Source organism: Pristiophorus japonicus, chromosome 1, assembly GCF_044704955.1.
Source record: "Pristiophorus japonicus isolate sPriJap1 chromosome 1, sPriJap1.hap1, whole genome shotgun sequence".
NCBI lineage: Eukaryota > Metazoa > Chordata > Chondrichthyes > Pristiophoridae > Pristiophorus > Pristiophorus japonicus.
In genome coordinates, this window is record NC_091977.1 from 15,181,413 (window position 1) to 15,198,956 (window position 17,544).

At 44.2% G+C, this 17,544-nt stretch overlaps 1 protein-coding gene across 1 annotated transcript in view; it reads left to right on the plus strand.

The window, feature by feature from the left end:
• Positions 1-562: 562 nt before the first annotated feature.
• The window catches only part of fam193a (family with sequence similarity 193 member A), a 292,373-nt gene continuing 275,391 nt past the window's right edge, over positions 563-17,544 (plus strand). The window contains exon 1 of the mRNA XM_070877089.1: positions 563-1,041. Within this exon, the coding sequence (XP_070733190.1) occupies positions 895-1,041 (147 nt within the window). The 5' untranslated portion in view covers positions 563-894. The remainder of the gene's footprint in view (positions 1,042-17,544) is intronic.

Sequence of the window (17,544 nt, forward strand, 5' to 3'; positions counted from 1 at the left end):
TGAGAGAGAAAAGCCTGGGGGGGGGGGGGGGGGGAGAGAAAAGACTAAGTGGTCTGGGGGGTAGGGGGACGGGACTAAATGGTTGAGGAGAAAGAGAAAAGACTGAGAAAGGCCTAGGAGGTGAGAAAAGACTAAGTAGTCTAGGGGGGAGAAAAAACTGAGAGGTCTCGAGGGAGAAAAGACTGAGAGGTCTAGGGGGAGAAAAGACAGAGAGAGATAGGCCTAGGGGGCGAGAAAAGACTAAGTGGTCGAGGGAAAAGAGAAAAGACAGAGGTTTGGGGGTAGAAAAGACTGAGAGGTCTAGGGGGTGAAAAGACTGAAAGAGAAAGGCCTAAATGGTCGAGGGAAAAGAGAAAAGACAGAGGTTTTGGGGTAGAGAATGAAAGGGATTGACAGGCCAGGGTGGGGGGAGGGGAAGTGGGAGGTAAAGGACTCCAATGCCCAGGATGCCGCGCGGCGGGCGGCGCAGGCGCGCGGAGGGTGTGAGGAGCCGGCGCGGGGGCCGCCGGGACAGGGCCCGCACTCTCCGCCATATTGGAATCGGTTCGGATCCTGTCAGAGAGAGAGAGAGAGAGAGCCGAACCGGGCCGGGCAGCGGAGCGGCTCTCACACCTCCCCTCCCCTCCATCCCGCCCTCCTCCTCACCGCCACAAAACCCCGCAACCATATCATCCGGGGGAAGAGGGGGGGGCAAAAGAAAAGAGACAGACAGACAGAGAGAGAGAGAGAGGGAGGGAGGGAGTGTGTGTGTGTGTGTGGGGGAAAGGAAAGAAGCCCCTTAAAAAAAAAAGAAGAGACGATCCCCCCTCTCCCCTCCTCCCAGCCTTCAGCCTCCGGCTGGATCCAGCGACCTCCTCCCACTTCACACCGCCACCGAGTCCGAAAAGGAAAAAAATGAGCCCGGCCGACGCCAAGCGAGCGAAAAGGAGGAAAAATAAGCGGGGCGGCGGCAAGACGGTGAGCCGTCAACAAAAAGCCTTGACGCCTTCGGCCAGCAATGGGAGCAGCGGCGGCGGGACCAACGGCACTTTACACGGGGAGGTAAACCATGGGGGCATCAGATATCGAGCTCTCTCCTTTCTCTCTCTCTCTATTTATATATATATCCCTATCATATGGGGCGCCCGATTTTAAAGGAAGCAAAAGAAATTCAGCCGGTCTCACACACACACACACACACACACACAGAGGGGGGAGAGGGACATGTAAAGGGCGTTGTAAACTCAGCCTCAGTCTCTAGGCCTTTGGTACCTGCAACTCCAACTCCCAAGTCAAGATCCCTCACAATGTAAAATAATGAACCCCCCGCCACCACTATCACTCCCCCACTAGGCGCAAGTTACATCTATTTAATACAAGCTTGCTCGATTGAGTGCACCCTGGTAGCTAACTTGAGATTTTTTCTCCCTTTAACTCTCTCTCACGCACACACACACACCACACACACAAAGTACTTGGCACTATTATATCCATAGAATATATTCATGAATTCCCACCCCCTCCTCAGAGGTGCAGTCTGATCATCTCTTAATTTCATATGGTTTTAATTTGTAGACTGTATTAATTTTTATGTTTACATACACATATATTTTCCACAATTCAAGAGTGGTTTATTTGGATGTATGTGCTTTTCATTATATTTGATGGTCTGTATTTCAAGTGTGTTTTATTTTTCCCTTGATCAGTGTTTTTATTGGTAGTGTACACAGTACTGTATGGAGAATTACATTTAGAATAATGTATTTTATTTCACATAACTACAGTAAACTCATCAGGAATGCTTATTGTGGCTATTTCAGTGCTATTTTGGAGGAAATTGCTTCAGAGAAATGTCAAATTTGGTGGTGGATGCAGAATATAAAGTTTAAGGAAGATTTTTGCAAAGAAAAACATTGCACCAGGACTACTGGCAATACACCCCCTTATCAACATTATGGGTAGTGAAATGTCTGTCAATCAAATTTACAAAGTGATTGAAGCGTGCACTGTTGTCTGGCAGTAAAATGTTTTACTTAAACTTTAGCGCAGATCTTGGCAGAAGGTAACTTTCTAATGGGAACTCCGATTTTGTACACAAAGTCGACTTTTTGAGCGTAATTCTGATCTCAAGGAAAGCTGTATTCGATTTTCCAGTTTGAAATAAGTGATCCACGTCGAACAAAGAGTGCTGTGATTTTTAGAAGTGAAGCGAGAAGTAAAACTAATAGGCAAAAATTTGCCACTGAGCCAAAGGAGATGATGTGAGGAGGGGTGACAGTCACAGAGGTAGGCTTTGAAGAGGGTCTTTTTAAGGAGAAGCAAGAGTCGGCGGTTTAGGGAGGGAATTCCAGAGTGACAGCTGCAGGCCTAGCTGCCATTGCTGGGGAGAAGACAGTCAAGGGTTATGGGGAGCGGGCAGGGAAGTGGAGTTGAGGCCAAGATCAAAAGGTTTGATTAGGGCAGGGAAAATAGAGTACGAGACGAAGCTTGGAGGGAACATGAAGACGGACTGCAAAAGTTTCTATCGATATGTAAAGAGAAAAAGGTTAGTAAAGACAAATGTAGGTCCCCTGCAGTCAGAATCAGGGGAAGTCATAATGGGGAACAAAGAAATGGCAGACCAATTGAACAAGTACTTTGGTTCAGTATTCACTAAGGAGGACACAAACAACCTTCCGGATATAAAAGGGGTCAGAGGGTCTAGTAAGGAGGAGGAACTGAGGGAAATCCTTATTAGTCGGGAAATTGTGTTGGGGAAATTGATGGGATTGAAGGCCGATAAATCCCCAGGGCCTGATGGACTGCATCCCAGAGTACTTAAGGAGGTGGCCTTGGAAATAGCGGATGCATTGACAGTCATTTTCCAACATTCCATAGACTCTGGATCAGTTCCTATGGAGTGGAGGGTAGCCAATGTAACCCCACTTTTTAAAAAAGGAGGGAGAGAGAAAACAGGGAATTATAGACCGGTCAGCCTGACATCGGTAGAGGGTAAAATGATGGAATCAATTATTAAGGATGTCATAGCAGCGCATTTGGAAAGAGGTGACATGATAGGTCCAAGTCAGCATGGATTTGTGAAAGGGAAATCATGCTTGACAAATCTTCTGGAATTTTTTGAGGATGTTTCCAGTAGAGTGGACAAGGGAGAACCAGTTGATGTGGTGTATTTGGACTTTCAAAAGGCTTTCGACAAGGTCCCACACAAGAGATTAATGTGCAAAGTTAAAGCACGTGGGATTGGGGGTAGTGTGCTGACGTGGATTGAGAACTGGTTGGCAGACAGGAAGCAAAGAGTAGGAGTAAATGGGTATTTCTCAGAATGGCAGGCAGAGACTAGTGGGATACCGCAAGGTTCTGTGCTGGAGTCCCAGCTGTTTACATTGTACATTAATGATTTAGACGAGGGGATTAAATGTAATATCTCCAAATTTGCGGATGACACTAAGTTGGGTGGCAGTGTAAGCTGCGAGAAGGATGCTATGAGGTTGCAGAGTGACTTGGATAGGTTAGGTGAGTGGGCAAATGCATGGCAGATGAAGTATAATGTGGATAAATGTGAGGTTATCCACTTTGGTGGTAAAAACAAAGAGACAGAATATTATCTGAATGGTGACAGATTAGAAAAAGGGGAGGTGCAATGAGACCTGGGTGTCATGGTACATCAGTCATTGAAGGTTGGCATGCAGGTACAGCAGGCAGTTAAGAAAGCAAATGGCATGTTGGCCTTCATAGCGAGGGGATTTGAGTACAGGGGCAGGGAGGTGTTACTACAGTTGTACAGTGCCTTGGTGAGGCCACACCTGGAGTATTGTGCACAGTTTTGGTCTCCTAACTTGAGGAAGGACATTCTTGCTATTGAGGGAGTGCAGCGAAGGTTCACCAGACTGATTCCCGGGATGGCGGGACTGACCTATCAAGAAAGACTGGATCAACTGGGCTTGTATTCACTGGAGTTCAGAAGAATGAGAGGGGATCTCAGAAACGTTTAACATTTTGATGTGTTCAGACAGGTTAGATGCAGGAAGAATGTTCCCAATGTTGGGGAAGTCCAGAATCAGGAGTCACAGTCTAAGAATAAGGGGTAGCCATTTAGGACTGAGATGAGGAGAAACTTCTTCACCCAGAGAGTGGTGAACCTGTGGAATTCTCTACCACAGAAAGTTGTTGAGGCCAATTCACTAAATATATTCAAAAAGGAGTTAGATGTAGTCCTTACTACTAGGGGGATCAAGGGGTATGGCGAGAAAGCAGGAATGGGGTACTGAAGTTGCATGTTCAGCCATGAACTCATTGAATGGCGGTGCAGCTCGAAGGGCTGAATGGCCTACTCCTGCACCTATTTTCCATGTTTCTATCGGTTCAGCCATGATATTGAATGATGGAGCAGGATCGAGGGGCCAATTGACTTACTTCTGCTCCTATGTCTTGTGTTATGTTATGCATAAGAGGCCAGAGTTGGAGGAACGCAGAGTTCTTAGAGGGATGGAGAGAGGTGATTTGAACACGAGGATGAATATTTTAAATTCAAGGTGGACTGGGAGTCAATATAAGTCATCGAGCACAGGGATGTTGGGTGTACGGGACTTGGTGCGAGATAGGATGCAGGCAGCAGAGTTTTGGATGCGCCCAGGTTTATGGAAGATGCAAGGCTGGCCCAGAGAGCATTGGGATACCGCAGGGTTCGGTTGCTGGGCCCTCAACTATTTACAATCTATATTAATGACTTGGATGAAGGAGTGTAATTTAACAAAGTTTACTGATGGGAAAACAAACTGAGGAGGACACAAAAAATCTGCAATGGGCAAACATTTGGCAGATGGAGTACAATGTGGGAAAATGTGAAGTTACCCACTTTGGCAGAAAAAACAGAAAAGCAAATTATAATTTAAATAAAGAAAAATTGGCAAGTGCTGCAGTACAGAGGGACCTGGGGGCCCTTGTGCATGAAACACAAAGTTAGTATGCAGGTACAGCAAGTGATCAGGAAAGCAAATAGAATGTTGGCCTTTATTGCAAGGGGGATAGAGTATAAAAGCAGAGAAGTCCTGCTACAACTGTACAGGGTATTGGTGAGGCCACACCTAGAGTACTGTGTACAGTTTTGGTCTCCGTATTTAAGGAAGGATATACTTTCATTGGAGGCTGTTCAGAGAAGGTTCACTAGGTTGATTCCAAAGATGAGGGGGTTGACTTATGAAAGGTTGAGTAGATTGGGCCTATAATCATTGGAGTTCAGAAGAATTAGATAATCTTATCGAAACATATAAGATAATGAGGGGGCTCGACAAGGTGGAAGCAGAGAGGATATTTCTACTCATAGGGGAACCTAAGGAATAAGGAGCCGCCATTTAAAACTGAGATGAGGAGGAATTTCTTCTGAGGGTTGTAAATCTATGGAATTCTCTGCCCCAGAGAGCTGTGGAGGCTGGGTCTTTGAGTATATTTAAGCGGAGATAGACAGATTTTTGAGCGATAAGGGAGTAAAGGGTTATGGGGAGCGGGCAAGGAAGTGGAGCTGAGTCCATGATCAGATCAGCCATGATCTTATTAAATGGCGGCGTAGGCTTGAGGGGCCAAATGGCCTACTCCTGCTGCTATTTCTTATGATCTTATGGACTAGTCATGTCTGGTGGTCATAAAGGCATGAATAAGGGTTTCAGCGGCAAACGGGGCTGAGCGGAGACAGGTGATGTTACGGAGATGGAAGCAGGTGGTCTTTGTAATGGAGATGTCAGTGAGCTTCGGTGTAGGTATCGTGAATTTGCATATGACAGTCCAGACATTTCCTACCTATAAAGTAGCAATATTTCGGGTTACAAAATAACTAAAATATAATTTGTTAGTGTTGACTATTTGTTGCAGCTTCCCCTTTATATTCATTGCAAACAATCTCTTGAAAAGGCAGTCTTTCATTTCTGACATAGTCTTACAGACATACGCATCCAACTTAGTCACTTTGCAAGTTATTTAGCACATCTGTTCCTCCCCCCCTCCCCCCAACCCCCCAGGGGCAGTCTCTAATAGTTTGTGTACACAGGTATTGGAAATGACATAATTTCATGCCCTAACATAGAATGGTTTAATAGTTATTTTGCTTAAATGTCGTCTTTTATGTTTTACATTTTATATTCTATTCCGCATTTTTTTTAAGTTCGCTATTTGGATCCTACTTAATATTTTTATACTTAAGCCCTAATTAATAATTTCTTAAGTTAGATGAGCCTTGAAGACCTACCTTTTTGTCATGAGTTTCCTTTGTTAATTCTATTTAAACCAGTTTATTAAGCTTGTTTCCCTATTTCGATCATTGAGAGATGAGCTACTTGATTTGGAATAATTTGTGTAATTTTAACTTGTCTATCTTAATAAATCTTGTACATTTTGCATATATGTATATTGGGGCTGTTATCATCAGTTATTTTTGCTAATATAAATTGTTGGGCGCACAATTAAATAGAAACTGATGTGTGAGGGAAAGCAACAAAGAAGCTGTATGATTTCTCGAGACACGGGATCCTTCTGCAAGGCGGTTGAGATTCTCGCAGGTGTGCTGCGTAATAGAGAATTTAAAATGAGGGGAAAAAATAAACTATGCAGGAAAAGTTTCCGTTTGCCTGCTTTTGCTTCTGGTGGATTGAAGAATTGACTGATCAGTCAATTACCATTGTACTATACATTACCAGAAATCCTGTTGTGTAGAATGTGCACGTTGTGACTGGTTATTTGCAACAGCCATTTCATGTTAATGGGTCACCGTGTGGCTAATTGAAATCACTTTGGGATCTGGGAATCTGCTGGCTCCCAAAATGACACAGAATTTTAAAATAATTTATTCAGGTATCTGAAGCTGACTTTCAAAGATTAGTGTAGATAGTTTGTATACTCGAATGCCCATTGTCAATCTAAGGGTCTGCATGGCATCATCATTTTTCGGCTGACACTCATGCTCAGTACTTTTGTGTGTGCATTTAAAGGTTTAAATGGTCCAGATCAGCGATGATCTACTTGAATGGTGGCGCAGGCTCGAGGGGCTGAACGGCCGACTCCTGTTCTTGTGTTTGAAAAGAGCACTTTTGAATATGAGATACTGTGAATTTACAACACTTTTTGAGTGGTACAGTATAAACATCAACAGAAACTCTTGGCTATTTTGATTTATATTTCCAACATTACTTGTGGTTTCTATGTAATTTTCTGACCAAAATAGCACAATTTCATACTAGTCTAGTTTCTCTAACTCTAAAAGATCACATCCGCACCGAGAAATCTTACATTTGCGTTATGTTGGTTTGCTGGGAAATATAATCGAGTAATGTAATAATGTTATACTGCAGTGCTTGCCCTGCAATGCTGCTGTTTAAATAGAGCATTTTTCCTCTTTCCACACTTCAATTTTCCGATCGTACCAACAAAGTTAATGCATCAGAAGAAATCAGTCTATTCAGCACGGCTCAGTGGGTAGCACTCTCGCCTCTGAGTCAAATGGTTGAGGGTTTCCCACAATACAACAGTGACTACACTACATACTTCGTTGGCTGTAAAGCGCTTTGAGACGTCCGGTGGTCGTGGAAGGTGCTATATAAATGCAAGTTTTTCAAGTCTTTCTTTTTCAATCCCACTCTAGAGGCTTGAGCACAAAAATTTAGGCTGACACTCCAGTCCAGTACTGAGGGAGTGCTGCACTGTTGGATGTGCCGTCTTTCAGATGAAAGGTTAAACCGAGGCTCCATCTAATCTTTGGTGGATGTAAAGATCCCATGGCACTATTTCGAAGAAGAGCAAGGGGAGTTATCCCCGGTGCCCTGGCCAATATTTAGCCTTCATCCAACTTAACAAAAACAGTCTAGTCATTATAACATTGTTGTTTGTGGGAGTTTGCTGTGCACTGATTGCCGTGTTTCCTGCATTGCAAAAGTGACTACACTTCAATTGTATGTAAAGCGCTTTGGGACGTTGAGAAAGGCGATATATAAATGCAAGCCTGTCTTTTATTGCAGTATTATGCAGTTTTGGGTACTTCAGGATAGGCGCCATGGAAAAGGTACAATTTCGATTCATCAGAATGATGCTGGGTAAAATTTAGAGTTGTATTCACCGAAACTGAAAAAGCTATGGTAGAGGGAAGGGGTAGCGAATAGAAGTGTTGAAAATTTGAGAGGATTTTAGAGAGAAAATAGTGAAAGATAATTTTCACTGGCTCGTGGTTCAGTAATAATAGGGCATAAAACCCAGGATTTGTACATAAGCATAAAGGGGGAGATCAGAAAAAATAAGAACATAAGAAATAGGAGAAGGGCCCCTCGAGCCTGCCCCGCCATTTAGTAAGATCATGGCTGATATTCGACCTCAACTCCACTTTCCTGCCCGATCTCCAGATCCCTTGATTCCCCGAGAGTCCAAAAATCTGTCTATCTCAGTCTTGTATATACTCAACGATTGAGCACCACAGCTCTCTGGGGTAGAGAGGTCCAAAGATTCACAACCCTTTGACTGAAAATATTTCTCCTCATTGCAACTGTGCCTGCACTTCAAAAGTACGTAATTGGCTGTAAAGCGCTTTAGGGCATCCTGAGGTCGTGAAAGGCGCTATATAAATGCAAGTCTGTCTTTCAGCTCTGCCCTAAATGGCTGACTCCTTATCCTGAGAGCATGACCCCTAGATCTAGACTCTTCAGCCAGGGGAAGCATGTATTCACGCAAAGGTTCATTAGGAAAGAGAATCGCAAGTGGTTAGAAACATAGAAAATAGGCCATTCGGCCCTTCGAGCCTGCGCCACCATTCAGTAAGATCGTTCCTTCAGTACCCCTTTCCTGCTTTCTCTCCTTAACCCTTGATCCCTTTAGCCGTAAGGGCCATATCTAACTCCCTCTTGAATATATCCAATGAACTGGCATCAACAACTCTCTGCGGCAGGGAATTCCACAGGTTAACAACTGAGTGAAGAAGTTTCTCCTCATCTCAGTCCTAAATGGCCTGCCCTTATCCTAAGACTGTGTCCCCTGGTTCTGGACTTCCCCAACATCGGGAACATTCTTCCCGCATCTAACCTGACCAGTCCCGTCAGATTTGTATATGTTTCTATGAGATTCCCTCTCTTCCTTCTAAACTCCAGTGTATAAAGGCCCAGTTGCTCCAGTCTCTTCTCATATGTCAGTCCTGCCATCCCGGGAATCAGTCTGGTGAACCTTCGCTGCACTCCCTCAATAGCGTCCTTCCTCAGGTTGGGAGACCAAAACTGAACACAATATTCTAGGTGGGGGCTCACCAAGGCCCTGTACAACTGCAGTAAGACTTCCCTGATCCTATACTCAAATCCCCTTGCTATGAAGGTCAACATACCATTTGCCGCCTTCACTGACTGCTGTACCTACATGCCAACTTTCAAGGACTGATGAACCATGACACCCAGGTCTGCTGCACCTCCCCTTTTTCTAATCTGTCTTCGTGTTTTTGCCCCAAAGTGGATAACCTCACATTTATCCACATTATACTACATCTGCCATATATTTGCCCATTCGCCTAACCTGTCTAAGTCACCCTGCAGCCTCTTAGCGTCCTCCTCACAGCTCACACCGCCACCCAGTTTAGTGTCATCTGCAAACTTGGAGATATTACACTCAATTCCATCATCTAAATCATTAATATATATTGTAAGGAGCTGGGGTCCCAGCACTGAGCCCTGCAGCACTCCAGTAGTCACTGCCTGCCATTCTGAAAAGGACCAGTTTATCCCGACTCTCTGCTTCCTGTCTGCCAACCAGTTCTCTATCCACGTCAGTATATTACCCCCAATACCATGTGCTTTGATTTTGCACAACCATCTCTTGTGTGGGATCTTGTCAAAAGCCTTTTGAAAGTCTAAATACACCACATCCACTGGTTCTCCCTTGTCCACTCTAGTTACATCCTCAAAAGATTCCAGAAGATTTGTCAAGCATGATTTCCCTTTCATAAATCCATGCTGACTTGGACCAATCCTATCACTGCTTTCCAAATGCGCTGCTATTTCATCTTTAATGATTGATTCCAACATTTTCCCCACTACTGATGTCAGGCTAACCGGTCTATAATTACCCGTATTCTCTCTCCCTCCTTTTTTAAAAAGTGGTGTTACATTAGCAACCCTCCAGTCTATGGGAACTGATCCAGAGTCGATAGACTGCTGGAAATTTATCACCAATGCATCCACTATTTCTAGGGCCACTTCCTTAACTACCCTGGGATGTAGATTATCAGGCCCTAGGGATTTATCGGCCTTCAATCCTGTCAATTTCCCTAACACAATTTCCTGCCTAATAAGGATATCCTTCAGTTCCTCCTTCTCACTACACCCTCGGTCCCCTAGTACATCCGGAAGGTTATTTGTGTCTTCCTTTGTGAAGACAGAACCAAAGTACTTGTTCAATTGGTCTGACATTTCTTTGTTCCCCATTATAAATTCACCGAATCCGACTGCAAGGGACCTACGTTTGTCTTCACTAATCTTTTTCTCGTCACATATCTATAGAAGCTTTTGCAGTCATTTTTTATGTTTCCGGCAAGCTTCCTCTCGTACTCTATTTTCCCCCTCTTAATTAAACCCTTTGTCCTCCTCTGCGGAATCCTAAATTTCTCTCAGTCCTCTGGTTTGCTGCTTTTTCTGGCTAATTTGTATGCCTCTTCCTTGAATTTGACACTATCCTTAATTTCCCTTATTAGCCACGGTTGAGCCACCTTTCCCATTTTATTTATTTTTATTCCAGACAGGAATGTTAATGAAGCAGAGTCAGTTATCGTATCAAAGAGGTAATTAGATAAATGTTTGAAGAATATCTAAGGGTACAGGCAAAGAGCGGAAAAGCAGGATTAGAATAGAGAGCTCCGGTGATAAGCTAACATTGGAATTGGTACAATGGGTCAAATGATCTGCACTGAAATTTCTCTTGGTCGGTGTGTAGCTCTTAATTCTGACTGCCAGGGTATGCATTTATGAAGTGGCACTGCACCCTTTTCTTGGAGAACAATAGTGTCAGATTCCTTATAGAAATGAACTGAATTCGCTTAACACATACACTCTTGTTACCTAGAATTGTCCTTTAATTAAGTATGAAGGTAATAATTATACCTTGTGGTTTAGATTAAGTCATTGATTCTAATTAGGGCTAATATCCTCATCTGACACATTCTGCTGCTGGGTACCTCAAGACGTCGAGTTGATGTAACTTTGTAAATTTTTCTGTTTTCAGTTTAACTGGTGGCTAATAATTTGTGGAAAATAAAATCGCTCAAAGCGTCGGATGACAATGAAAGTGAAAATACAGTAACGTTCAGTTTCACAGGGTAAAAATGGAAAATCCTCATGTTCTGTAAGAAATTCCACATGTAAGTCCTGTCACTTGAATGCAAAACTGGACTTCAGTTACATTTGTAGGTTTGCAAGAACCATGTGCTGAATAGGTCAGGTGGTGATCCATCAGTGAGAAACCTTCAGAAATGTGGAGCCTGCATCCTGTATCACGAACAGCTTTATTACTCCTTCACTGTTCTCATTTTGCTGCACTTGGTAGAGCTGCCATGTAACCAATCAAATCCAATTTAAAAATAGTATAATGTAAGGAGGATTGTACTTCAGTCATGTGATTTTTATATCCTCAGAAGACTTGACTCTTTTATAGGTGCACAAAGGGAAGTTATATCACAGAATCTAGGAACACAGCATGGGAGGGAGAAACCATTGCACTCGATTCATGAAATCAATGTTTTAAAAGCAAAATTCAAACTGTACTTTGTCTCTTGCATTTCTCAACTGCTTTCAACAACACATATTTTGTGCCCAGTTTTCCCTAATTTCCTCCTGATGTCCGAAACCACGAAGCCTTACTCAGCAGAGACTGCGTGATCTAAGCTCTGACTGCCGTCGGTGCTAATCCTTTGACAGAAGGCTCATCATCATAGGCAGTCCCTTGGAATCAAGGAAGACTTGCTTCCACTCTTAGCATAAGTTCTTGGGTGGCTGTACAGTCCAATATGAGAACCACAGTCTCTCACAGGTGGGGCAGATAGTCGTTGAGGGAAGGGGTGGGTGGGACTGGTTTGCCGCACGCTCTTTCCACTGCCTGCACTTGATTTCTGCACGCTCTCAGCGCTCTCCCGATGCACCTCCTCCACTTTGGACGGTCTTTGGCCAGGGACTCCCAGGTGTCGGTGGGGATGTTGCACTTTATCAGGGAGGCTTTGCGGGTGTCCTTGTAACGTTTCCGCTGCCCACCTTTGGCTCGTTTGCCGTGAAGGAGTTCCGAGTAGAGCGCTTGCTTTGGGAGTCTAGTGTCTGGCATACGAACTATGTGGCCTGCCTAGCGGAGCTGATCAAGCGTGGTCAGTGCTTCGATGTTGGCCTGGTCGAGGATGCTAATGTTGTTGCGTCTGTCCTCCCAGGCGATTTGTAGGATGTTGCGCAGACATTGTTGGTAGTATTTCTACAGCGACTTGAGGTGTCTACTGTACATGGTCCATGTTTCTGAGCCATACAGGAGGGCGGGTATTACTACAGCCCTGTAGACCATGAGCTTGGTGGCAGTTTTGAGGGCCTTTTCCTCAGGCGTCCAAAGGCTGCACTGGAGGCGGTGTTGGATCTCATTGTCAATGCCTGCTCTTGTTGATAGGAGGCTTCCGAGATATGGAAAGTGGTCCACGGTGTCCAGGGCAGCACCGTGGATCTTGATGACTGGGGGATAGTGCTGTGCGATAAGGACAGGCTGGTGGAGGACCTTTGTGTTGCTGATGTTTAGCATAAGGCTCATGCTTTTGTACGCCTCAGTAAATACGTCGACTCTGTCATGGTATGTCAGGTCATCTGCTGAAACCCTTATCGATTCCTTTGTTACCTCTAGGCTCGACTGTTCCAGTGCTCTGGTGGCCAGTATCCCACCTTGAACCTCCCCCCATATAAACTTGAGCTTGTCCAAAACTCTGCTGCTTGTATCCTATTATTTAGCACGTGGTATCCTGTTCATCCATATCCTTTGTGCTCGCTGACCTACATTGGCGCCTAGGCCTGCAATTCTTCGATTTAAAAATTCTCATCTTTGTCAAATCCCTCCATTGCCTTGCCCTATCTCTGTAATCTCCTCCAGCCCCACAAACCTCCGAGATCTCTGCACTCCTCCAATTCTGGCCTCTTGCGCAAGCCCGATTTTCATTGCTCCACCATTGGTGGCCGTGCCTTCAGCTGCCTGAACCCTAATCTCTGGAATTCCCTCCCTAAATCTCTCCGCCTCTCTAGCTCTCTCCTGCTTTAAGACAATTCTTTAAAATTAGCTCGTTGAACAAGCTTTTGGTCACCTGTCCTAATGTCTCCTTATGTGGCTCGGTGTCAGATTTGATTGATAACGTTCTTGGAACGTTTTATTAAAGGTGCTATATAAACGTGTTGTTGCCTGCTTATTGTGATGTAGGCAGGATAAATCTGCTCTGTGGCATTGCAGTTTGAGGGGAACATCTAGTAACCACAGCGATTGGCCCTTGGTAGCGGGAAGTCATGTCATGTTCCCGGCTTATGGAGTGGCAGCAACTGTGGAAGTCATTAACTCAACCTGTACCACTCTTCTATACCAAGGACAAGTGTGGAGATGAGTGGTATTGAGGGTCTTGGAAGGGTTATGCATTTAAATTAAAATGGCGACGTGAATGATTGGTCTCATTGAACATTTGGATACTATCTATGCTGTAGATATATTCAACGTAATGTTTGGCAGTTTGAAGTATTCCCCTATTAATTTTCTTCAGAGTATATTTGTACACTGTCTTCCCCACACCCCTTCATGTCAACCATGTTTTTCTAGATGTCCTTCTAGAGTGGATTGCACATTGAAGAGATCTCTATTCAAAAATGAATAAGACTTACGAATGTGTTAAATGCTGGAATGCAAAACATTGACTGTGAGCTAGCTGAATGGACTAATTTCAGGGCCTTGATGTCCTTTCGAGAAAGAAATCTGCTGTCCTTACGCGGTCTGGTCTATGTGCGAGTACAGACCCACAGTAATGTGGTTGCTTCTTAACTGCCCTCTCAGGTGGACGTAGAAGATCCCAAGGTACTATAGCAAAGAATGCAGTGGAGTTATCCCAGGTGTCCTGGTCAATATTTATCCCTCAACCAATGTTGCTAAAACAGATGTATCTGGTCATTATTTCATTGCTGCTTGTTGGGCCTTGCTGTGTGCAAATTGGCTGCCGCGTTTCCTACATTACAACAATGACTACACTTCAAAAAGTACTTCATTGGCTGTAAAGTGCTTTGGGACATCCTGTGGTCGTGAAAGGCGCTGTAAAAGTCTTTCTTTCCCATTCCCAGAATACAAAACTGCCATGAATTTGACACCAATCTCACGTATTGTAGCCACAAAGATGGCTATCAATAGGAACTTGTCGTAAGGAATGCTCTATTGAGGTTGTGGCAGTGGGAGGTTTAGTCTGCACCTAACCTGTGTTGAACTTGACTTAGTGTTTGAGGCTACAACTATGCATTTGATCATCTAATACCATGGGACTGGACTGGGACCTTTCTATTCTGTACCACTCTATCACACTAAGAAGTATATTTATCCACAGAACCATTAGGGAGACTCTAAATACATTTTGTAGAATGGTTAATGCTCTTCGTAATGACTACTTTTGAATGGATCACTGCATGATGAGTTTTAGCAACTGAATCCATGCTCGTGCTATATTTGCTGCTTCTTAGGCAGTCCCTCGGAGTCGAGGATGACTTGCTTCCACACTAACATGAGTTCTAAGGTGGCTGATGGAGTCCGATGCCAGATCTCCAGACGCTGTCACAGGTGGGGCAGGTTTTTTGCTGCCTGGTGCATATTTATCAACATTCGGCTTCAACCTGGCATCGTATAACAGTAATATATTATACATGCATGTAAAATGCAGGGATTTAGAAATAATTTGAGCAAAATTAATTCTTTGATGAATTAGCGGAGAGGGTTGATGAGGGTAGTGCAGTTGGTGTTGTGTACATGGACTTTCAAAAGTCGTTTGATATAATAGCAAAATTGAAGCCCGTGGGATTAAAGAGGCAGCGGTTACGCGGATACGAAGTTGGCTAAGGGACAAAGCTGAGAGTAGTGGAATGGTTGTTTTTTTAGACTGGAGGGAATTGAGCAGTTGTTCGGACCAATGTTAATGCCCTGGGTTGGGTATACCGGGCATAATTTCAAAGTTTGCAGATGACATGAAACTCTGAAATGTAGTAAACAGTGAGGAGTATAGCAACATATTTCAGTCGGACATCGACAAACTGGTCAAATGGACTGACACAAGGCAGATGAAATTTAGTGCAGAGAATTGTGAAGTCATTAATTTTGGTACAGGTGAGACGTCCGAAATCCGGAAACCTCTGGACCGAGGCCGTTCCGGGTATTTCCGGATTTCGGAACGTCTTTGCCTGGGCCGAGGAGGGTAGGTGGTGGGTGGGCGGGCTGCTGGAGTTCTGGGGTTGGTCGGTCGGGCCGGGGCCGAGATCGGGCGTCTCTGTCGGGCCTCGGTCGGGCGGCAGGAGGTGGGGCTGAGGCGGGGGGAGGCTGGGTGCCTGGAGGTCGGGCCAAGACAGGGGGGTGGGGGGGGGGGGAGGTGGGGAGTCCGGATTTCGCAACATTTTCCAGACGACCACGGATCGGCCCGGATTCTGGAACTCGGGATTTTGGGTGTCTCGCCTGTATAAAGAATAATTTTAAAGGAGGTGCTGGAACAGAGAGAGCTGGGGGTGTTCGTACACGTCATTGGAGGTGGCAGGTCAAACTGAGAAGGCTGTAAAAAAGGCATACGGAATTCTTGGCTTTAGAAATCGAGACAGAGTAGAAAAGCAAGGAAGATATATTAAATAAAACAGAAAATGCTGGCAATATTCAGCAGGTCAGGCAGTATCTATGGAGAGAGAGTAAAACGTTAACTCTGTTTCTCTCTCTGCACAAATGCTGCCTGACCTGCTGAGTATTTCCGCATTTTCTGTTTTTATTTCAGATTTCCAGCATCTACAGTATTTTGCTTTTGTAGAAGTTAATATTAAATCTTTAGACCACACTAGTTCGGCCCCAGTGTCTGCTTCTGGGCATCACACTTTAGTAATGTAGAGGAGAGAAGCTAGAGTTATTTTCCTTGGAGCAGAGAAGGTTAAGAGTAGATTTGAGAGGTGTTCAAAATCATGAAGGGTTTTGATCGAGTAAAGGAGGAGAAACTGTTTCCATTGATAGGACCAGGGGCAACATGGGGAAAAAATGTTTACTCAACGAGTTCTGATGATCCGGAATGCACTGCCTGAAGGGGCAGATTCAGTAGTAACTTTCAAAAGGGAATGGAATAAATACTTGAAGGGGAAACATTTCCAGAACTGTGGGGAAAGAGCAGCAGAGTGGAACGAATTGGATATCTCTTTCCAAGAGCCAGCACGTGCACAATGGACCGAATGGCCTCTTTCTGTGCTGTTTGATTCGAACCAGGTTTTCCACTTTATTTTCACATACCAAAATTGAAAATGCCAAATTGAAACCATTTGTTGGGTAATGCTGATCTATTGGCTATTTCCACTGTGTCTGTGATTTCACACCATTAACTAACGTCACAGCCAAGAAATAAGTTTGCAGGTGAGTGCAGCACAGTTGTCTTGCTCTGCTTTCATTACCTGTGCAACACTGCTGATGCTACATCCTGTTACTGCTACCGCTCTATTTTCCAGATAACAGCGATAACTGCAAACGTTCATTTACTTTACACGGTGGGCAATGTTTATAGCCTAATGAAAAATATGGCAAAAATGACTTGATGGACACACTGGTAACTGTGACTCTAAATCTGCTTTCAACTGGAAGTCCCTATGCAATGAGTTATAAACAGGAATGGACAATAAGTGTTTGGAACATTGCTCTAACACTTCCACCACATTATTCAAGGACTCTTATTTGAGTGTGCCGTAACAGAAAACGTAACAGAGGGCATGTAGAAATACTTTTAAGTCTCTCCTGAAACCATTTGAAATTAAAAGACTGTTACCTAATCGAGCAGGGGGTGATGGTGGGGGTCAGATCAGATGCCTTTGGTTGTAAAACTAACTTCTATCTATCTGAATCCCAGGCTTGAACTTGTTCTCAGGCATTTTCTATGTGGAAGCAGTGTCTAAGCTTTTATCTCATGGGTCACATCGGTGTATGTCACAGAGTCCGAGAGGTCCGATGTTACATTTATTTCCATCTTTTCTTTAATATGTTTGTATCTCAAGTTGCTGATACTAATAGTTTTTGGGTTCTAATTTAGGATTCACTGAGTTGTTAACCTGTGGAATTCTCTACCGCAGAGAGTTGTTGAGGCTAGTTACGGCTAAAGGGGTATGGAGAGAAAGGAAAGGGGTACTGAGGTGATGATCAGCCATGATCTTATTGAATGGTGGTGCAAGCTCGAAGGGCCGAATGGCCTACTCCACCTATTTTCTATGTTTCTAATGAAGCAATGGTGCTCAGAACAGCTCTTTCCAAAAATCCAAGCCCACAAAATGCAAACAGGACAACCCAGAAAATTAGCAA